The sequence below is a fragment of the Pyrus communis genome, chromosome 6 (genome assembly GCF_963583255.1).
Source record: "Pyrus communis chromosome 6, drPyrComm1.1, whole genome shotgun sequence".
NCBI lineage: Eukaryota > Viridiplantae > Streptophyta > Magnoliopsida > Rosales > Rosaceae > Pyrus > Pyrus communis.
In genome coordinates this window covers 17,615,605-17,638,169 of record NC_084808.1, presented here as the reverse complement: position 1 = coordinate 17,638,169, position 22,565 = coordinate 17,615,605, and the positions used below count along the sequence as shown (strand labels likewise).

At 37.9% G+C, this 22,565-nt stretch overlaps 2 protein-coding genes across 2 annotated transcripts; both read left to right on the top strand.

Moving 5' to 3' along the window:
- The first annotated feature begins 1,918 nt into the window (after positions 1-1,918).
- LOC137736923 (uncharacterized) lies at positions 1,919-9,656 on the top strand. Its single transcript, XM_068476242.1, has 8 exons — positions 1,919-4,748; positions 5,553-5,685; positions 5,803-5,891; positions 6,449-6,672; positions 6,996-7,082; positions 7,338-7,437; positions 7,579-7,789; positions 7,888-9,656. Exons 1-8 carry the CDS (start codon positions 2,583-2,585, stop codon positions 8,727-8,729), a joined length of 3,852 nt encoding a protein of 1,283 aa, XP_068332343.1. The 5' UTR covers positions 1,919-2,582; the 3' UTR covers positions 8,730-9,656.
- Positions 9,657-11,048: 1,392 nt separating this feature from the next.
- Positions 11,049-13,995, top strand: LOC137737637 (uncharacterized). The gene is made up of 8 exons (XM_068477177.1): positions 11,049-11,340; positions 11,429-11,553; positions 11,816-11,920; positions 12,044-12,136; positions 12,581-12,655; positions 12,846-12,908; positions 13,218-13,327; positions 13,500-13,995. Exons 1-8 carry the CDS (start codon positions 11,085-11,087, stop codon positions 13,525-13,527), a joined length of 855 nt encoding a protein of 284 aa, XP_068333278.1. The 5' UTR covers positions 11,049-11,084; the 3' UTR covers positions 13,528-13,995.
- Positions 13,996-22,565: the final 8,570 nt, after the last annotated feature.

Genomic DNA, 22,565 nt, shown 5'->3' with positions numbered 1-22,565 from the left:
TCATCAGAGCAAATCCACCCCTAACAAATGAGCTGGGCAATAGCCCATTTTTCCCCTAGCCCCCCAAAAATCCACTCTACCCCCATCCAATTAGTTGGCCCAAAGTGGAGGCCAGCTTTGAGCCTAACACAAAATGGACTGAGTAAGAAACCGGGCCACATGACGTTAGCCATGTAAGGGAAATTCTTTTGCGGCTAGCGCGTGGGAAACACGCGCGTGTGGGAGCGTGTTCCAGATTAAAAAAAAATTGAAAATGTTAGATGAAGTTACCATTGGCCACGTGTCCACTTTTGGGCTGTTGGGTAACATCCCACATCGACCAGGGGAATGGATCATGTAAGCCTTATATGTATATTCTTATCTCTATCTAGCACGAGGCATTTTGGGAGCTTACTAACTTCGGGTTTTATTGGAACTCCGACGTTAAGCGAGTTCGGGTGAGAGTATTCCCAGGATGGGTGACCCATTAAGAAGTTCTCGTATGAGTTCCCATAAACAAAACCGTAAGGGTGTGGTAGGGGCCCAAAGCGAACAATATCGTGCTACGGTGGAGTCGAGCCCAGGATGTGGTGGGGACCCGAACTGAGATGTGACATGTTGGATTTCAACCTTTTTGAAATCCAATGGTCCATATTAATTAATTCAATAAAAAAATTATAAAAAAAATGTTTAAAAATATAGAAAAAATAAAATGGATTTCAACCTAACATATCACTTTGGTATCTGAGATTGAAAATCAATAGAAATGGTCCCTGAGATTGTCCACCATCCATTATTTTGGTCCTTCCGTTAAAAACTCCGTTAATTGGTCTTAGAGCTCATACCGAAAACTGAGATTTTTGGCCGGAAGTTTGGGTAATTTTTAAAACTTCGTAACTCAATCGTTTCTTAACCAAATTCGACCCATAATATATCAAAATGAAGATAGGAAAGTGTTGAACAAGATTATACCTATTTGGAAGCCCAATGGTTGCCGGGGATGGCTGGAAAATAACCTAAAAGGTGACTGGTCCATGGGAAAACTGGAAAACTTGCCGTGATTTTCTTTTTTGAATCACTCGATTTCGTTGAGTATTGAAGAAGTTATGAACGTTTAAAATTTACCCAGTTTCTAGCGAGTTTTCCAATTTTCTCACGGACCAGTCATCTTTTAGACTATTTTTCGGCCAAACCACGACAAATTAGCCATCGAGAAATGTACCATTCTCTTCGTCTCGTCGAGAAGTATAATTTTCATGTTTGAATCACTCGATTTTGTTCAGTATTGAAGAAGTTATGAACGTTTAAAGTTTACCTAGTTTCGGGTGAGTTTTCCCGTTTTCCGCGGACTAGTCACCTTTCATGCTATTTTCCGGCTATCTCTGGCAACTATTGGGCTTCTAAATAGGTATAATTTTGTTCAACATTTTCCTATCTTCATTTTGATATATTATAGGTCAAATTTGGTTAAGAAACGATTGAGTTACAAAACTTTAAAAATTGCCCAAATTTCTATCCAAAAATCTTAGTATTCGGTATGAGCTTCGGGACCACTTAACAGAGATTTTAACGGAATGACCAAAATAATGGATGATGGATAATCTCAGGAACCAAAGTGATGAATTATGCAAATCTTAAGAATCATTTTGACTAGAAAGCCTTTTTAAATTTTTATCCAATAGCAGAAGACCCCAATTGCCTATGCACTCTCCCCCACGCGCTCACTCCCCTCTGTCTTTCGCGCGTGGAACGCAGGTTAAAGTTTTACTTGTGTTTCTCTGTCTAAACAAGATATACGACATTGGTCGACATCGTATTTTAGTTCCCAGGTGAAAAACGAGGCTGATAAACCTAACAAATACGTGAACTCCATACGAGAATCCAAAACAAACAACATAAAGTAGGAATCAAACTGTAAAAACAGCTTCCGATCCCGTGTCCCGCTCCCACTCCAATCCCGCCACGTCATGTGCCCGACCAACAGACGCTGTAGATTCATCCGACGTGGACGCATCATGCACCGTTCATGCAGTCGCGCCCCACATTCGTGTGAAGATTTGGAGGGAAATCTGGGAAAATTAATGTAAACGCATAAATGCAAAATCTGCAGAAAAAAGGGGAAAAAATAAAAGGAGAAAAAATGGAAATATAAAATAAATACAGGGAAGAAGGGCTGTGATTTTGTAATTTACAAAGTGGCAATTGCATATATTTACAATCCAAACCCAGCCCCTTCTCTCTCTCTCTCTCTCTCCCTCCCCCTTTCTCTCTCACCGTCTGAACCTTCCCCTCCCTCTCTGATTCGAAGAATTGCGACGGCGATCGGACGTCTTCAATCGGCGGAGTTCCATACTCTCCGGCGAGGTAAGATTTTTGTGAAATCTTCCTTTGCCCTTTCAATTGGACGGTGTCGTTTTTGGGATTTGTGAGATTGAAGTATAAGCATTTAGGATATTTTGGTACAGATCTGGTGGGTTTTGATTAGGGGATTTTTGCTGTGAGAGAATTAGGGTTTCTGTGTCGGATTTTGCTTGGTTTGGGATGAATTGAAGGGCGGGGTTTTGAAAAATTAGGGTTTTTTTGGTTTCGGGAGGTTGATGTAGATGGACGAAGGTGTGAGATCTGTTGGCCCTTCTGGGGTTTTGGTGAAGAAAAATTCTTCTGGTTGTTTAATTGTGAGGAAGAAACCCGAGGGGTTGAGTGGTGCTGTTGGTTCTTCGAGTGCTCGGAAGGTTTTTGAACCCAAGGACAAGAAGAGGTCGAGGTTGGTCTTGAGCGATTCGGGGTCTAGTGATGAGATACCTCCTCGTAGAAAGGTGGAACCTGAAACTATACGGGTTTCCAATGGTTTAAGAGCTGTAGATAAGGGCATTGCTGAAGATAGTGAATTTAGTCAAAAGCGGGAGAGATTTGATCCGGTTAGGCGTAGCGAGGATGGCATGATTGGTAAAGGTTATTTGGATGAGAGTGGTGGAAAGAGAAGTAAGTTGGAGGTGTACGAATTCGATGAGTATGATGCAGAGATTTCGAGAAGGAAACGGTTTAATGATGGGGTGGGTGAGTTTGGGGGGAGAAGGTTTTCAGGAGCGATTCCTGTGCCACTAAGTGGCATTAAGAGGGAATTTGAAAGTGGTTCAAGAAGACATGTAGTTGACAAGAGGAAGAATTTGTACTTTGACAGGACGACTAGCTTGAACCGAGATCATACTGACAGGGGTAGGTTTGAGATGAATAGGGATGGAGCTCAGCTACCCTTATTGAGAGACAAGTTCACAGGTCAATCAGAGGAATCCATTAGGCTGCAGGGTAAAAATGGTGTTTTGAAGGTCATGGTGAAGAAGAAAAAGAATGCAGGTGGGCCACTGGAGAACTATAATTTTCGCAAATCTGAAGAAAATAGAAAGGCTCTGAGTGACAATATTGCGAAAAGTGCTATTATCCCTCCATTTTACTCTGAACCAAAGCTTATTGAGAAACCAGTTTCAGTGGTTAGGACAGTGAAAAACCATCCGAATGTGCGAAAATCATTGCCTTCTTTGAACAGTAAGGGCTCGGACTGGGATTCAGAGGATAGTGATACATCATTGAAACTAGGACCAAAGAGTGTGGAAGCCTCTAAACCTGTGAAGAGGGTGGTTTGCAAAGATGAAGGTGCTCCTTCATGTGAAAAGACTCCTCCATCCAGAATCAAAGAAGGTAAAGTTAAACGTGGTAGTGGCACGGAAAAGCAAAAACTACGTGAACGAATACGAGAGATGCTTCTGAGTGCAGGCTGGACAATAGACTATAGGCCTAGAAGGAACAGAGACTATCTAGATGCTGTGTACATTAACCCAGCAGGTACAGCTTACTGGTCCATCATTAAGGCTTATGATGCGCTTCAAAAGCAATTGAATGAGGAGGAAAATGAGGCTAAACCTAGTGGGGTTCAACCTATAACTGATGATGTACTCAGCCAATTAACAAGGAAAACTCGAAAGAAGATTGAGAAAGAAATGAAAAGGAAGCAAAGGGCTGATGCTGAGGGTGAAAATGCGAGAGGAGTCCGTATGAAAAGATCCGCAAGTATCAAGCGTGATCCAGAGAGCATGGATAGTGTTAGTTATGAGGAGAAACTAAGCACCTACTTAAAGCAGGGTGGTAAGTCGTTCAAGGGGAAAATGAGTGAAAATGGTTTGGCCAATGTGAACTCAAATCATCCACACGAAAGTATTGAAAAACCGTCTTCAGGATCAAGTTCGCATATGCCACATGAAAGGAAAAGTAGAAAGCTTGGAAGGTGCACTTTGTTGGTTCGTGGTTCTAATTATGGGGTCAACTCGGAAAGTGATGGCTTTGTTCCATATACTGGGAAACGGACGTTGCTTTCCTGGCTGATTGACTCAGGAACTGTTCAATTGAGCCAAAAGGTGCAGTATATGAATCGCCGAAGGACTAAAGTGATGCTGGAGGGGTGGATTACAAGAGATGGAATTCACTGCGGTTGCTGTAGTAAAATCCTCACAACTTCAAAATTTGAGATTCATGCAGGAAGCAAGTTGCGCCAGCCATTTCAAAATATATGTTTGGACTCTGGCGTTTCCCTTCTGCAGTGTCAATTAGATGCATGGAATAGACAAAAGGTTACTGAACGCATTGGCTTCCACTCCGTAGAAGTCGACGGTGACGATCCAGATGATGATACTTGTGGCATCTGTGGGGATGGCGGGGATTTGATCTGTTGCGATAGCTGTCCATCAACATTTCATCAGAGCTGCTTGAATATACGGGTATGTCGCGTTATTTTTCTGCAGAGTGCAGCATATGCTGGCGCTGTATATTTTCAACAGTCCATTTTCTACAATCATCTTCTTTTGTCATATATTTTGGGTCATTGGGTTAATTTTTCCCTTCTACCTATGAAGTCCGGTGAAGTGAGGTTTACTTTTGAAAGAAAAGGTTTAGAGATTGTAGTAACATCTTTTTATTTTTATTTTTATTTTGATGAAGGCTGTAGTAACATCTTTAATTTTGTATATGCATTGTGGCATTTGTTGTGTCTTTTTGTGGCATGGGAAATCATTCTTCGTAAGTCTTGACACAGGTACCTTTCTTTTTTTTTTTGGGGGGAAGACACGGGTAGCATAATACTTGAATTTTATGGATCAATGGAGAGAGAGGTTGAATGATCTGAGTTAGCTCCAAACACTCCAAACACTTCTGATGCTCTTTATCAGGATTGTAACTCATATATGTTTGGTGAGGGAGACTGCCTTTTTGCAGTCATGCTTAAACTACTTTGCTGTTATGGTTGAGCTTTTGCGTTTCAGTTGTAATTTTAGTTGTTCAAAGTACCATATCATCAATTCAAAGATATTGCATGTAAATTTTGGAAAGGAAAATCTTGTTTAGAGCTTCTGATGCTCTGAAAGTTGTGGATACAAATTTGATCCAGTTTACTCTAAAATGCAAGCTAAGACAGTGTTAGTATTTGTCAAATTTTTTTTCCTTTTGAGTTTTGTGAACTTGCAAAATAATTTCATTCTGATTGTACACTCATGATTAGGTATTAATACTTTTTTTTCTCATTGCAGATGCTTCCTCCAGGTGATTGGCACTGCCCAAATTGTACATGCAAATTTTGTGGGTTAGCAAATGAGAATGTTGTTGAAGAGGATGATACAACTGTTGATGCACTGCTCACTTGCTGCCTCTGTGGGAAAAAATGTACTCATCATTTGTTTCCTTGCTTTTGAAATTCTTGGCGTCTGCACATATGGTTTTTTTATTTCTTTCCACTGCTTTCAGATGCACTGCTTGAAATATGATTTTCTGCTTTTGCAGGTCACATATCATGCTGTCAGGAGATGGATGGTAGTCCTGCTGATCCTCCTAGTTTAGACTCTTCATTCTGTGGGCAGAAATGCAGAGAGGTATCACTTCATTTGTGGTTTCAGAAATTTTATTTTCTTGATATGTATGCACATGAGGTCTGACTGTAAGTATCGAAGTTCTTAGATATGAAATTATAAACTAATAATGTCCAGTTGGGGGTAATACCTAAATTGATGCTTCATCGATCTTAAAGTTTATTCACTACTTTCATATTTTAAAGAAATTTCTCCTTGTTTTTGTTACCGATGTTTCCATCAATGTCAATATTTCTGCAGATATGAATGATCAGTATTTCCATGGATATTGACATTTTCATCCTCGTCAGTCATGAAGGCATTTTTTAAATTAAGCAAAGTGTTAATTTTTTTTTATCAATACCTAAATGTCAAGTTATGAAGTGTTATAAAACTGTAAATGTTGGTAAATCGTTTGTGAAATAATCGTGTTATTATTTTCCTGTTATGACCTTTTTCCTTAACAAAATCTCATATGTATTAGATTGATGTACTAATGACATTTTTCTTCCCATGCAACCTCTTGTAACTTTTGTTCTCTTTTTAATTCACTGTTTAACTTTAATTTTGTTTTTCTTTAGCTCTTTGAGAATTTGAAGAAGTATCTTGGGGTCAAACATGAACTAGAAGCAGGATTTTCATGGACACTTGTTCATAGAACTGATGAAGATGAAGGGTTCCCGCAGAGGATCGAATGCAATTCTAAGCTTGCTGTTGCTTTGACTGTTATGGATGAATGCTTTTTGCCTATTGTTGACAGGAGGAGCGGCATCAATTTAATTCATAATGTTCTTTATAATTGTGGGTAAGTGCTGATCTCCATTGTTGTTGATTTAGTTGACAGTTGATAAAGTTTGCTTTTCAACCATGTAATTTTCGTAAATAAGACCTGGTTATCTTTCCTGGACCTTGACACACCAGGTTGAAGGTGGGGGTCTTTAGTTTTTGAAATACAAGATAAATGTCTGTGTATCTTGTGTTGTGTTACATTTACAAATAGTAAAGTGCTGAGATTAATTAAAAATTGCAAACTCGGTACAAGTACGCTGTTTAGATGATTTTTTTTGCGTATACGATAAGCTGTTGGATATTTGGCTAATGAATTGTTTTGGCCCATTTTCTTCTTAGATCAAACTTCAATCGGCTGAACTACAGTGGCTTCTACACTGCTATTTTAGAGAGAGGCGATGAAATAATTTCTGCTGCATCAATCAGGTATATTCTCATATTTGATAGCTTTTTATATCTTAGTTGTAAAATATTCATTTTTTCATTTTCTTGGGCTGCGTGTTTGCTTTTTTACTTCTATTGATTATTGGATTGGCCCAGTTCATCTTTTCTTTCAGTTTCTCCAAAGAGTCATGGGCCATGGGTTATATGACCCCAAATTGGTTATGGCAATCTATGGTTAGCTTTTCGGTTTATCATGAAAGCAAATTCTTATAAAATATCTACTCTGCTTCTGGTTAGGTTTCATGGTACAAAGTTAGCAGAGATGCCATACATAGGAACTCGCCACATATATAGGCGACAAGGGATGTGCCGCCGGCTTTTTTGTGCCATTGAATCGGTAAGCTATGTGAGCCGTGCTCTTTCTGTAATTTTACTTTCCCAAAAATAATATTCAAATTGATTCCGGCTCTCGGTTGTGGTCTTACCTGCTGTGTTTTGTAAATGGCTTTTGATTGGTCTTGTTCTCTCTATTTTGAAGGCTCTGTGCTCTCTCAAGGTTGAGAAATTGGTTATCCCTGCAATTGCTGAACTCATGCATACATGGACAGAAGTTTTTGGTTTTATTCCTGTTGAGGAATCATTCAAGCAAGAAATGAGGTCAATGAATATGCTAGTATTCCCTGGTATAGACATGCTACAGAAGTTGCTAGTGGATCAAGGCAATGAGGGGAACGTGACAGCAGACCCAGGTTTTCTTTTAAACTTGTATTTTGCTCTTCCTTAATCACAATATTAGCCTGCTCTCTGACATCAATTTTCCTTTTCCCTGTATTTTCCCTTGCAACAGGCTTAAAGCAATTAGAATGCAAAGGCAAAGATTTAATAAAGCATGGGAGTGGAAGCAAATCAGATAGTGGTTCACCTGCTAGTATTGATCCTCGTGGATCTGATGAAACCAGTTTGCCTCACATAAATGAAACATTTGATGAAGGTACTGCTATGGTTTCTGGTTCTCGATGTCTCGGTGTCTCCTTAAATGATACTCCTGTGATGAGTGGTTCTTTAGATGGTTCTGATGAACTTAAAAATTTAGATTCCACTGAGAGGAGTGTATCTTCTGACTCTCTTTTTGGGGCCGAATTACCTGGATCTACTTTGGACAAGGAATGCCCTATTGATACAACCCAAGAGACAGCAACAGGAGATAAGCCAGTGCTGGATTCTCCTGTTGAAGATAAAACTCAGTCTACCTCTCGCGGCCCTGGTGAGGCTCCGGCAGAAGAAGATGAGCCGGCGCTGGATTCTCCTGTTGAAGATAAAATGCAGTCTACCTCTCAGGGTCCTGGTGAGGCTCCAGCAATAGAAGACGAACCAGTGCTGGATGATTCCCATGAAGAGAATGTTGATGCTCCCTGTCTTCAGCCTATTCCTTCTTCTGAAGAAACTTTCGCCGAGAACCCTGCTGAGGAAGTTAATGGAAATCAAGATTCCAGTTTCTGTGGTGCTAATGAGAGTTCTTTGCCCAATAATTGTGATTTGAATATTCAACTTGATTGTGAGGCAAAAAACAAATCGTATGTGGCTTCAGAAGTCGCATCTGATGCAAGGTGGTGTGAAAAGAGCATTCCTCAAGCATCTAGTGATGGTTCCAAGGCTGATTCGGGGAACGCTGAATCTGGTTCTGTTTGATATATCTAAGAAATCTTTGCTGAGTCCTGTATGCCTATCCACAAATATCTCTCAATGCGGGAATCTCTCATATGTTCACAATTTTGCAGGGCATTGGAGGTGAAGGCGATGCCCTGACTTGGATTGTGTGAATAAGCAGAATTGATTACAACTACAAGGAATTTGATAGCCCTTTGCCTTGTTTTAGTATGGTTTTAAGGTTCTAGTTCAACTTTTAAGTGGACTTCAAGATTATTTTTTATCCTTGGAAGTTTCAAGATGTGCGTTGTTGCATCTAGGATGGTATCATGTACAATTAAGTCAATTGAAGGTGCTGCTGTCAAACGCCACCTTAAATGTCCTGTAATATACTGATGCTGCTTCATTGTGTGTACCTCTGGATCTGCTTGATGTGAGAGGTTTGGGCTTTCTCCGATGTCAGCTCGTGATGTGGCGTAGGTGGTTTCAGAAGATTACTCAGCAGATTCTGTCATGTCAGTTTAACCTTTGTTCCTAGTACCGGTGCAGCATTGACAACACACCTCAGCCGCTGTTATGATTGCCAGTTGTTTGGAAGCACCGAGTTTCTGTATTGTCAGCTTCTTAGCTGAGATGAGCTTCTCTTTCAAAATTGGATTGAAGAGGAGAAAGGTGATCTGCTATCGAAAGGAGTTGTTCCCGTGCATTTCCATGAAATGTCTGATGAACTCATCGGATATGTAGAGTTATTGGACGAAAAAATTTCATTGCTCTTAGGATGATACGATCTTTTCTGTGAATATGGTTATTTCTATTTCTTTAAACTGTTCAAGTTTTGTTTATGTAGTTTCTCATGTATTAGTCAAGGCGGTTTTAATGTTTGTTGTCAAACTGGGTCTACATTGTACCTCAAACTACCTGCTGCTTTGTTAGGCATGTTGTGGAATATTATATGAGCTCTCTTTGTTACTTCTGTCATCTTTTGCAATTTAATTCGGAGTTGCGCTAAGCAACGGCCGCCGCCGTGCTCTCAAGGGCGGCTATCAGCTGTTGATGCACTGCGGGACCCCACTTGTGATCAGTTGCTTGATGTGTGGTTCGCTCATCCGGCTGTGTCGATATATATAATTAGAAAGTCTGTTGCAAACCAACAGGCAAGCAGCCGGCTCGTTGTCCATTATTTATACAAGGGAAGGGACGTGCGTGCATGAATGTCCCTCTGCCTTGAGTTGTGCTCATATAAAATGCTTACAAGCAACCAATTGAATGAAACACTATTTGCCTATTCAGATTTGAGTAGAGTTAGGAATGCAGAGGGAAGCAAAGGACTTATACACCGGCGTAGTCCCTTACCTCTATCGGGTCCTTTACCGCCAGCTTAGGCGTTCGCGGAGATATCAAAGGGCCGAGGTTGAAGAAGAGGAGCGGTGCGGTTTAATTAACAGAAGGCTCAGAGATGTGAAACAAGTGTAAGTTTTGACTAGGCGAAGGTTCAGAGTTGTGGGAGTTGCAGTCATGATTTCGAGGTGGAAAAACATTATGCCCTGTGATATGGTTTGAACTTTGAACTTGAAGTGTAATACATACATCATGTATGTATTGTATTATGATTATGTTCGATAAAATTTTTTTTTTTTAAATAACAGTTATGAACATGTCTTCGTTATAAAATCAATCCAAACGAACTAGTTTTTTACTGAATTCAAGTGTGTTTTAATGACCTAAAAAGTGCTTTTGGAGAATGAGAAAGCACTTTTAATGAGTATTAGCAAATATGTTTTTTTTGTTAAGATTATAGACTCGTTTGGAAGTGCTTTTAAAATGTCTGGAAACTTTTTTAGAGAAAATGACTTTAAATTCCAAAAGCACTTGAAGTGCTTTCTGGAAAAAGCACCAGTTATGTCAAATGTTTTTCCAAGATACTTTGGCAACTAAGAATAAGTTCCAAAAGTACTTTCAGTCTTTCACCATAAATACTTTTAGCTAAGTACTTTCAAACAAGTTCTTAAAGTCTAAAATCACTATTGGCCATGGAGACAGAATCACATAGGCATGAAATTACCATTAAACCACGTCTATTTTCTTTATCTTATATATACTAGCATTTGCCTACACTTTGTGTGTATGAACACATTTTTTTTAGAAAATGAGAAGGAGAGAGGGAAGGAGAGAAAGAGAGAGAACGTGGGGGAGTGGAAGGTTTTTTTTTTTTTTTGTGTTTTTGTGTGATAGAAGATTAAGTAGTATTTTCATATTCTTTTGGTCGACAAGGAAACTTCATTAATTAATAGAAATATATATATATATATATATATTTTTTTTTTTTTTCTGCTTCAATACATTTATTTACACTTCAAAAAGTCTCCCAACAAAAAAGAGTGATCTCGGTTTCACAAAATGGAGCTATCACTCTCGGCGCCACCCATTCCAACCCCTTCACCTCCGCTACTAAAACCGCTGGTGAGCTTCTCGGTTTCTCGTCCGAATCTCACACCCACTCCGCCGTCTCACCGCCCATTACTTTCTTCACTAAAATCAAACCAGCTCTTGAAGCTCAAAGCCACGGACTCTCAGAGAACAGCTCCGCCGCGCGCCTCCCTGGCCGAAAACAACGGCTCCACTATGACCGATTCCCCTATCCCAATTAGCTCAGGTAAACCTTAACCCTAATACTAATCCCAATCGCTGAACTGGATTTTAAAATTAAATGGAGTTCCTAATTGTTGGTGCAATTTTTGCAGGGGCTCGAATTGGGGAGGTCAAGAGGGTGACTAAGGAGACCAATGTTTCGGTCAAGATCAACCTGGACGGCACTGGAATCGCTGATTCCAGTACTGGGATTCCGTTTCTTGATCATATGTTGGATGTCAGTAATCTTTTTCTCTTAGCTCTTTGAAATTGTAGCTCAAAATTCAATCTTTGGTAAAAGGCATTGATATTGATAGTGTTATGGATTTTATTTTGTTAGTAGAAAAAGTATTTTCAGATATCCGAAACCCAGTATTAGTCTTAAGTAGACTATATTTCCTGTCTGTTTACAGAAGAAAGTTGGGTGCTTAATGTTTTTGTTTCTTGTGATTTTGTGTACGGTGCATTGACTAATTGTTGCGTTTATTTGTTTATTTCAGCAACTCGCTTCGCATGGGTTGCTGGATGTGCATGTAAAGGCTACCGGTGACATTCACATTGATGATCATCACACAAATGAAGATGTTGCTCTTGCTATAGGAACGGTACGGTAGAAAGCAGGCATCTTGATGTTTCCTTTGGAATCTATTGTCTTCCAGCTTCACTTTTTGGATTCCTCTCTGTCTCAGAGTAGGCAGCTGATTAAGCTAATTTTGCTTGGTGTGCAGGCTTTGCTTCAAGCACTTGGCGATAGAAAAGGAATCTACAGGTTTGGTGACTTCTCTGCGCCACTTGATGAAGCACTCATACATGTCTCACTGGTATGTTCTATGCCATCATTTCTTTAAGATTATTTAGTAATATTTGCCAATTGCAATGTGTTAAAATCTTAAGATGAACTTTTGGATTCATTTGAATGCTTGAGGACAAATTAATTTCAAAGTAACTTATGCTTTACAAAATCATAAACTTATGGCTTCATAGCCCATAAATGATCCCTCTAGAGATTTTGGTTATATCCAGATAAGATTTATTATATGACGAAACTGAGTAAAGCTTATCCTAAGGGTTGTGTTTGATCATGATAATTTAATTTCAAATAAAAGAGGTGACTTTTGCACCAGTTAGCACTAGTATCGGAGTGCTATTTATTTAAGAGGGATAGTTGTCCAGTGGTCGTATACTGTGTTATTTACTTAAGGTTCAGCTGTCCTTGTTTACTCCAAAAAGTAAGAAGTATTTGCTTAACTGGAGGTTGTATTCAGGATTTATCTGGACGACCACATCTGAGTTATGATCTCCAAATACCAACAGAGAGGGTCGGCACATATGACACTCAGGTATTTTACTCGAAAACCTGGGCTTCAAATTCCTGCTGCATATGTTATCCATCTGTAAAGTATTGCTGGAGATATTGGTTTAATATATGTTACTGTAGGGAGCTACATGAGAACTTTTCTTTCTATTTACTTTTGGAAGATACTAGGTGTTCCAATTTACTAATTGTTGTTTGAACTGTCCTTTTCATAGCTGGTGGAACATTTTTTCCAGTCTTTGGTGAATACTTCTGGTATGACACTCCACATCCGGCAGGTAACATACAGAGCTTCCTAAAAATCTTGAATCATCAAAATATTGTGTGTTCACAGACTAGAAGTAAACTTCAATGACTGATTGCCATCTCTCGTTGTGCATGAATTTCAATTCATTTTTGCGTAGACTGCAATATGAAACGGACATGTTATTTAACGTTAATTTATTGAATTTTTATAATTCTAATTCTATACATGTCAGTAACTACACCATTTATGATTTTATTGATTCATGAACTAGCAGGGTGTAATGGTTTTCAAATAGCTCCAGTTTCTTGTTTCTGACAGTTCTCTTCTTTTTTGGGCACAGCTTGCTGGAAGAAATTCTCACCATATCGTTGAGGCAACCTTCAAAGCATTTGCAAGGGCTCTCAGACAAGCAACAGAATCTGACCCACGTCGCCTGGGGACCGTGCCAAGGTTTGAAATGAACTTATCTCAATTGAAAATGAATCATAGTCTTTGAATGGATGGTTTATTCCATGAATTTTTTTAACTGCCCTTTGGTTAATCAACCATTTTGGTCAATGTTGTGTTTACTCTTTTGGTATGTGAAACTCAATCTTCACTTTATGGAGTCAATTATGCGCAGTTCGAAAGGCGTCTTGTCGCGCGCTTGATGCTTCATATTTCTTCAGTTCCTTGAAGCATACGGTGAGGGGATGGATGCCGCGTTGTTGGTCTCTGTCTACATGGCAGATCATTGTTGTATATGTAACATTATAATCGCAATAAACTTTTCCGTGTTGTTGATTCAATGTAGGAACAAAACCAAGGCTTTTGATTTGTTAAAAGAGTTTATGGAATAACCATCCATTTGTTTTCTATGAAAATGTAAAGGGAAATGAGAAGCATAACAAATAAGGAAATGATGGATGATTTGTTTTCCATGGATATAGCTGATGTTAACGATCAGTATTCCGACTTCAGCCTACAGGCAACCGTACTAGGCATGTCACAATTAGTTGTAGCTCATTTAAACGTATCTGGTTTTTCTTTAAGCCTAACAGTTTTATTAGTGGGGCAAGTTCATTTATGTAAGCACACTTACTTGTATTGTTAAAAATAAATGTATTTCTTTTCTAATATTGCTTCAATTTCATTATGAGGAGAGAATATACAAGATTACGTTTTCTTTTTTTTTTTTTTTGCTCAAATATATCGTGTTAAAATTTTTAGTATATTTTTTTATTTATGTGACAAATTTCTTGACCCTCCGCAACGCACACAGGCATGAATAGTTGTTTGAACACTAACCCACAAATGTAGGGGTATACAATATTAAGCTTTAACCACTTCATCAACAAATTTCTTTCAACATTAAAGAGTACTTGCCGATTTAGTCATCAAATTGTTATTTGAGCGAAAATAAGTGTATAAATTATGATTTTCGAAAAAATATACTCGTTTAAAACTGACAATTACCTCCTATTATAAGATTCGAAGCTATTCTATCCGACCAATTTTCCATAAACTTAAGTCACGTGATTTGCTTGTAACACGCTATGAATTTAGGAACTCAAATTCTCCATCCAAATTAGGAATAGAACAACAAACAAAAGAAAATGAGAGGAAGAGTAAGCATAAACATTAGAAAGACCAGTCTATCTATGGTCTTCATTGAAGGAAAGAGCAGTTACCAACAATTTACCAAGAACAAACCAATTTTAATTCAAACCTACCAAGAACAAGAAAAAACGATCGAGCCAACGCCGATGCGGACAAGGGCTACTATTCCATTAAGCCAGGGCTGGCAGCGTAGCATGTCCATGCTGAGGTATCTTGCACTTCTTGTAGTTCATGCAAGAGATGCTTACAGCGACTGTAACAAGTGCTTCCCATCAATATAATCAGTTATATCCTGGTTTGCAAGGTTACTTCAATTCTTTTTCAATCAACCTTTCGCCACCCGACATAACATCTACCGGCACCAAATTTGAACAAACTCCAAAATTAAACAAAATCAGAACGAAACATGCTGGTGTCAATTCTTTTTCAATCAACCTTTGGCCACCCGACATTACATCTACTGGAACCAAATTTGAACAAACTCCAAAATTAAACAAAATCAGAACGAAACATGCTGGTGTTTGTTATCATGAATCATCAGTGGCATGTATACAAAATGTATCATCCTGCAAAGTTTCTTTTTGTTTTGAAGCAGCGAATATCAACCAAAACTGCAAAAAAACACGGCTTATTTGATCCTTTTCTTGTGTTTGTAGATTCTTTCAGGGCTAATATATGTGAAAAATGGATGATATTGATGATTTACAGACATTGACTTCTGCATTGGAGTTTTTCTTAGAAAGCGGAGTGCTACAGAGTTGAAGGAGCCTTGCTGCATAAACATTCTCTGCCTATATATTGAGCCTATTGCAAAACCTAACTCAAAATATTCACACGAGCTTCATAGTGATAGTGTTTGATTTCTGGGTTGAATTGATTCAATGGAACTGTGTATATGAAATTGAAAATGTGCAGAGAGAGAAAGATTAAAGAGTCATGGAAGCTTCAAGGTCTAAGAATGCTCATTGGATTCTACTCTCTCGAGCAAGATGCTCGGAAGGATTATATGACCGTTGGAGGAGTAACAAACTCACTCTCCCTCATTATTACAAAAACAATCACAACCATCCATTCTTAAGTCATCATGTAAGATGCTAACACTTGTCATGAGCTATGACTCACTACAATCTAATCTAAGATGCCATATGGAATATGATCTGATGGCCCACATTAAATCCTACAATCTACATATAAACTTAACCATCACAGCAAATACATTTATACATCAACACTCCCTTCTAAATGTTTTGCTGATTTCACTCCAAGTGCAGCTCTTTAGTACTCAAATCGATCCTTAGGTAAAGCTTTAGTAAAGATGTCTGCCAATTGCTCTTCTGTTTTGCAATACTTCAATTCAATTGTGCCATCTTGAATTGCATCTCTTATGAAGTGATACCTTATGTTGATATGTCTAGTTTTCTGGTGAAACATTGGATTCTTGGACATGGCTATGGCAGAGGTATTGTCACATAGCAAGGATGTAGCCTCCACTTGTTCCTCTCTAAAATCAGATAGCACAAACCTTAGCCACATTGCTTGTGTTGTAGCTTCTGCAGCACTTACATATTTAGCTTCTGCAGTGGATAAAGCCACACTGCATTACTTGACAGAAGCTTAAGAGAATATCCCTGAGCCAAAACTAAACGTATAACCTGAGGTACTCTTCATATCATCTTCACTCCCTGCCCAGTCACTGTCACAATAGCCTAGTAACACAACTTTTTTACCCTTCGCATACTCAATTCCAAAATCCAATGCCCCTTATACATATCTTAGGACCTTTTTAGCTGTCCCCATGTGCTTTATGGTAGGCTTATGCATAAATCTTGCCAACAAACAGGATGCATACATCAAATCTTGTCTAGTAGTTGTTAGGTATAACAAACTACCAACCATCTTCCTATACAAGCCTTCATATGCTTCCTCACTTCCATCAACCTTAGATAGTTTTTCATTGATTGCAAGTGGTGCTTTCACTGCTTTACAATCTTTTAAACCAAACTTCTCATGTAAAGGCTTGGCATATTTCTTATGATGAATGAATATGCCCTTCTCAGTTTGAATTATGCCCAAACCAAGAAAATGATGCAGCAATCCCAAGTCTGACATCTCATATTGCTTCATCATGTCCATCTTAAATTCTTGAATCATTTCATCAGAACTCCCCTGTGTAGATAGTATCATCACATACAGAGACACAATAAGCACACCTGCATCACTGAATTTGGTATATAAAGTAGCTTCACTTTGGCTTCTCTTAAATCCAGATTTGTTGAAGTAAGTATCTATCTCATCATACCAAGCTCTGGGAGCTTGTTTTAGACCATATAAAGCCTTTTTCAGTCTGTAAAGCTTGTCTTCTTGTCCTTTCACTTCAAATCCCTGCGGTTGATCAACATATACTTCCTCATGCAGTGTACCATTTAGAAAGGCATATTTGACATCCAATTGGAACAATCTCCATTCCTTTTGAGTTGCCAATGCAATTAAAGTCCTAATGGTATCTGACACGCCCCGATCCCAATGTCCAGTTATTTGTATGATAAACTTTCAATATGTACACTTATTCTTTTATTGATATACAGAATATGATTACAAAGAAGAAAATTTACACAGAGGAAAGGAAAGCTTCAGATGCTTTGTGGGTTGAGATAGAAGTCAACACAACTGAAATCACACGTTTGTTTAGTATTGTACAAACACTGTATATTATTGTCCTTGTAAACCCTGTCAACCACAATCAGAAGAAATTTATTGTCTTAAACATCCTATTATAACTAGCTTAAAGAGAAGATTAGCATGTATTTATAAGAGAATTAACAAGACTATTAAAAAACAGAAGTTTTATCTTGATTATCTTAAACATCATTCATTTATTAGTAAGTATAAAAATACATAAATGCAACATAACATATTAGCAGCAAAAAGAGGAACTAATCAATCTTAGAAACTTTGAGAGAAGAAATAGAGCTTAAAAAAAAATTCAATTAGCAATAATATTAGTGAACAATAAAAGAGAAAAATTGACACACCCCGACCGAGATCAGGGCGTGCTGGCCGTCACGCGAAGGTGACGTAACCATGTGCGCGTGCGGAAGCTAATGAGAAGGTAATATAAAAGTACGAATAATTAAAAACCTAAAAGCATACAAAGTACTAGTGTATGTGAGACACAATTCAGAGCAAGTCTACAACAGTCCAAAAGGAAAAGATACGACATATTTACACCCGAAGGTGACCCTACAATGGTGAGTGTCTGTCAGAAATGCCGGGACGCCCTCTGGGATAAACCACCGAACTTGCTAGACCACTAGAACCTGGAGGGGCGCAAAAACAAAAGCGTGAGTGGGCAAAAACAAAGTTCTTTGAAAACTCTTTAGCAAAACACTTTCTAACCCCTCGCCGTAAAACCTGTATACTTCCCAGAAAATGAACATATATACGTATGTATAGGTATGCCAATCATGCTCCACAATATGCCATTCATGCTCACAATATGCCATTCATGCTCACAATATGCTATTCATGCTCACAATATGCCATTCATGCTTGAGAATATGCCACAACAGAATCTCAAAATCAAATATAAATGCTCAAGCATAACCACATCAATAACATATAATCTGGCAGTCGGGAGTCACCTAACGTGACATGTACCGCTGCATATAGAGCTCCAATCTCAACTCAACATCTGAATCTGCACACAAGTCGGAGCCACCTAACGTGGTCTGTACGACAGGACTGGGTGTAATATATACGCTCTAGTGCTACGATCACGTGAAGACTGTGCGAATAATCGCGGGTCACCTACGAGTCGGAACCACCTAATATGGTCTGCACGACAAGGCTTGCACCTAACTTGGATCCAAGGCGAGCGTGTGGTGCTGGTGAACATACACGTGAAGGACTCTGCCCCTCTCTGGGCGGGAGCACTAACACCGGGGGTGCAGATTATGAGCTCTCTAAGCATTTCAAACTACTATTGCATAATAAACAGGAATGCATAACCACATGAATACCGCTTACCTGGTACTTACCTGTGCGTCCACAGCACCAAATACACATTTATATATATGTATGCCACTACTAATACATGCGATGATGCGTAAACAACATTCATATGATGCATGGCATAAAACAAATAACCTTTTCTATTCTATTTCTGGGAATTTAGATGTATATAGGTATATACGGAAAACAAAAGCCCACTCACTGGTAATTAGAAGGGTCGTAGCCCCCCTGCCTCGAGTGTGTACGCTCGTCCTCGGAATACGAATCACCTAAACGCGACAAAGTTACGAAAACGTTAATTTAAAAGCACCTAAGCAACTTCTCGTAATAACTTCTCATACATTGCTCAAATTGGACAATTGAATATACCAACGTGACCTACACAACCTCAGGATCACACACATATTTTTAGAAAAAATTTTGGACCACGCACGCGCCCCCACGCGCCGGCCAAGGCACGGCCCTACGCGCCCCCCACGCGCGGCCACGTGCACTGCACACTGACGGCGTCAGTTGACGCCGTCAGGAATATTCCGTCAACTAACGGAATATTCCATTAAATCTAACCAGATTCCGTCCACTGCCGTTAGGAATATTCCGTTAGACATAACGGAATATTCCCCTTTCTTCTCCGGCGAGCCTCCGGCGCCGGCGACGGCGCCGGAAAACTGGGTAATTTTCAAACTAAGTTTTCTCCTTCGTTTTTCAACCATTTTTCACGTTCTTTATACCAAAATGAAGCCTAGGACTAGTAGAACAACGTTAGACTAGTTTTAAGGCCTAAAAATTAAGGAATCTCACCTGTCTTCAAGGTCAAAACTCGGCCAACTTTGTACAGGACGATCGTGACGTCCAAATTCACCCAACGAACTACTCCGAGGCTCCTTGGGACCTCACAAACACATCTACAAGCTTAGAATCTCCTAAAACAAGCTAGATTAGGTTTGCATGAACAGTGCAATAATCGGACCTCGTGATATCGACGTGAAAATGGTAGTTTCCTTACCTGAAAATGGCACCACTGGACTCCTCTCAGCTCCACGAACACGATGGTGGTCTTGGTTTCTCGATTGGTGAAGTATTGAGTAAGTTTGTGTGTATGTCCGTGTGTTGAAGAAGGAAGAAGAAGAGAGGAAATGGACTCGGGGAGAGAGAGAGAGACTGAGAAAAAGAGAGAGAGACTGAGAGACAGAGTGACAGAAAGTGAGGAAAAGAGGGAGGGAATCCCGGAAAGTGATAGTGTGTGTGTGTGTGTGGGTGTGATCCAATACATTCCACACCACACCAACAACTAATAACGTGACAAAAACGATCTAGGGGTAAAATCGTAAATTCATACGTACGTTTTAATAAATCCCGGGACGGGATGTTACAAAAATCACCTTAGACCAAAATAGCTTAATTTGTCATTATCAATTAAGAAAGCATAATCATGTTTTACAGAATAAAGAAAATTCACAAGCAAATAATATTGTAGATCTTATTATTAGACAGTCAGTAAATATAAAATTAGAAAATAACGTGCATAATTATTTATTACACTTGTTGCTAAACTATTTTCAGAAAAAAAATCCATAAAGACTATATTAGACAGAATTTAGATTATATTACATCCCAATTAGAAGATAATAATAAAAATATTTAAAAGTTTCCTAGCAAAAGAGAGATAAAAAGACTTATTAACCTTATAGATAGTAAGCCTAAGCAAATAGAACTTAGATCACTAGAAATAGCTGACCAATTAAAATTAGAAGAAAAAATCAACTAGTACAAAAAGAGTTAACTGAACAAATAGGTAAGTTACGTAATAAAATAGATAGATTATTAGTTTAATGACCGATTCTAGAACCAATAGGAAATGTTTTCAAGTTTTGAAAGAAATTAGGAAGTTAGATAAAAAATCAATTGGTTTAATAGACTTTTCAACACAAGTAACTAGTAGTAATATCTCAATTAGACAAAATAATTTAATCATCCAATTAGTTTTAAATTTAGCTGAAAAATTAAATCAAGTTGAAGAACGAAAAGTAGAAATAAATCAAATTTTACATAACACATCTTCATCATACCACCAATTTGTTACAAAAATTAGAAAATTCAACTTTGAATACAAATAATCATATTAAAAGATCTAAGATAAATCATTTTGATAATAGAAAATGGAACTCTTTAGAAGAATAAAGAAAAATAGGTTATTAAATGCATAGAACAAGAGGCCATTGAGCCCATAGAAGATAGAAGAGAGAGATGTTAGATGGGCTTTTAGAAGAAGATATTGAAATGGAGTATCATCATACATACAAAGAAAACAAAAAATGTATGAAAGATTTCTTAGGACTATTAACAAAAGATGATATGTTATTAGAATAAATTTCAAAAGCAAAATTAAGAATAATGACAATGGATATGAAATATGAGATCCTGAGCAGAGCATCACAGTCAATGAAGGAGCTACAATTACAATGTGTTTGGTATCAGTCTATCTTTGATCCAAACCAGAGATGTAAATTATTACAAAGGTATATCCATAGTTGGCTAGGATTAATATGAAAGATTTTAGATCATGACATTTTAGTTATGAGCATAAGAAACGGCATAATGTAGTAGAAGCTACCCAACCTTACTATTAGAGTTTGGCTATGTTGATTAGGATCACTTCCTAAAAAGCTTAAGAAAGTAGTGGAAGGTTATTTAGAAGAATGGAAAGAAATTTGTATAAGTTTTATTAGTAGTATTCTAGGTTGGTATATGCATTTGCACAAGGAGAAAATTAGGCATATAACCATGATTAATGAAGAGTCCTTTAGATTGTCATCTATACCACCACACATATGAACTCCTTCATACAAAAATATTTTGACATATAGAGAAACTCAAATGTTAGCTTTGAATGAGTTTGAAGATTTGAAGTATGATATGATATTAGTATCAAAAAAAGAAATGTACATTTACAACAAGATAAAAGTCTGTCAACATCCCTAATGAAAGCCTCAAAATTAAAGGAGAAACTTCAAATACTTATTACAAGATAAAAGAAGATAGAGAAATAAAGGTAAAACTAGAAGAAGGAGATGAACAATACTGAAACAATTCGGTAGAAGAGGAACTGTATAACATTGACAACATGACGGAAGCATAGAAGAGTTGTCAGTAGATTAGCAAAAGATGAAGTAGCATAATAATACAAGAAGTAATAGTAGCACCATGCAAAACTACGTACAATATTTCAAACATTAGAAAAATGTAAACATCATTGTGAGACCCGCCATGATAATTAAATATGACATAAGAGTAAATAAAGAAAATAGTTTGGCCTATTATAGACCTTTCATACCAAAAATGTCCTTATGATTAGGATAAAATAGTAGTTAGACCTTTTCATTAAGTCTCTGGTTTTTTAATTCTTCTTTGGTATCCAATTTTTAGTGTCAATTACAATGACATGAAAACTATGCAATAAATCTTTGGCCTATTTTTCACTGGAAGATATCCTCAGCTTTGACGATGAATGAGATTGTGTGATTGTTGGAATAAAATACACAAGAATTTCATCCTTTGTGTTAGATTGGCTTTTTAGATGATGTAGTCACAACACCTCAACACAAATTTTTCTTCCAGTATATAATCATTTTTTGACTTATTGTCACAAGTTCAGTCTAATTTGTGTATATTTATTTTTTTCTAGTGAAAACTAATGAAAAGTTATAAAAAACTTCTATTTAATCTTTGGGACAAAAGTTTTTGAAAATACCGATCTTGCCCTTTAAAACATTTAGAAAGCTTGGTCCATAAAAAAAGCAGAAGAAAAAAGTTACTAGACACAAAAGTGGTCTAAAAAGGCAAACATGCAACAAGTTCACGTGTTCCTCATCAAAACAAATGTGAAAGAAGACAAAGTAAAAACACGCATAAATGTTTTAAAGACAACCACAAATGATTTCCTTCTTTTGTGGTTGTCTTTGCTTTATCTTCTTTTGCATTTGTTTTGATGAGAACCACGTGAACTTACTACATGTTTGTCTTTTTGAACGACTTTTGTGACTGGTAACTTTTGTCTTCTGTTTTTTACAAGGACCAA

What these genes read in the sequence shown, in the direction of transcription:
- LOC137736923 (XM_068476242.1), top strand. Translation starts at nt 2,583, where the DNA reads ATGGACGAAGGTGTGAGATCTGTTGGCCCTTCTGGGGTTTTGGTGAAG. An exon ending in GTGGGCAGAAATGCAGAGAG is followed by an intron (nt 5,892 to 6,448) that starts GTATCACTTCAT and finishes GTTTTTCTTTAG; the next exon opens with CTCTTTGAGAATTTGAAGAA. An exon ending in ATTTCTGCTGCATCAATCAG is followed by an intron (nt 7,083 to 7,337) that starts GTATATTCTCAT and finishes GCTTCTGGTTAG; the next exon opens with GTTTCATGGTACAAAGTTAG.
- LOC137737637 (XM_068477177.1), top strand. Translation starts at nt 11,085, where the DNA reads ATGGAGCTATCACTCTCGGCGCCACCCATTCCAACCCCTTCACCTCCG. An exon ending in CCCTATCCCAATTAGCTCAG is followed by an intron (nt 11,341 to 11,428) that starts GTAAACCTTAAC and finishes CAATTTTTGCAG; the next exon opens with GGGCTCGAATTGGGGAGGTC. An exon ending in CACTCATACATGTCTCACTG is followed by an intron (nt 12,137 to 12,580) that starts GTATGTTCTATG and finishes GGTTGTATTCAG; the next exon opens with GATTTATCTGGACGACCACA.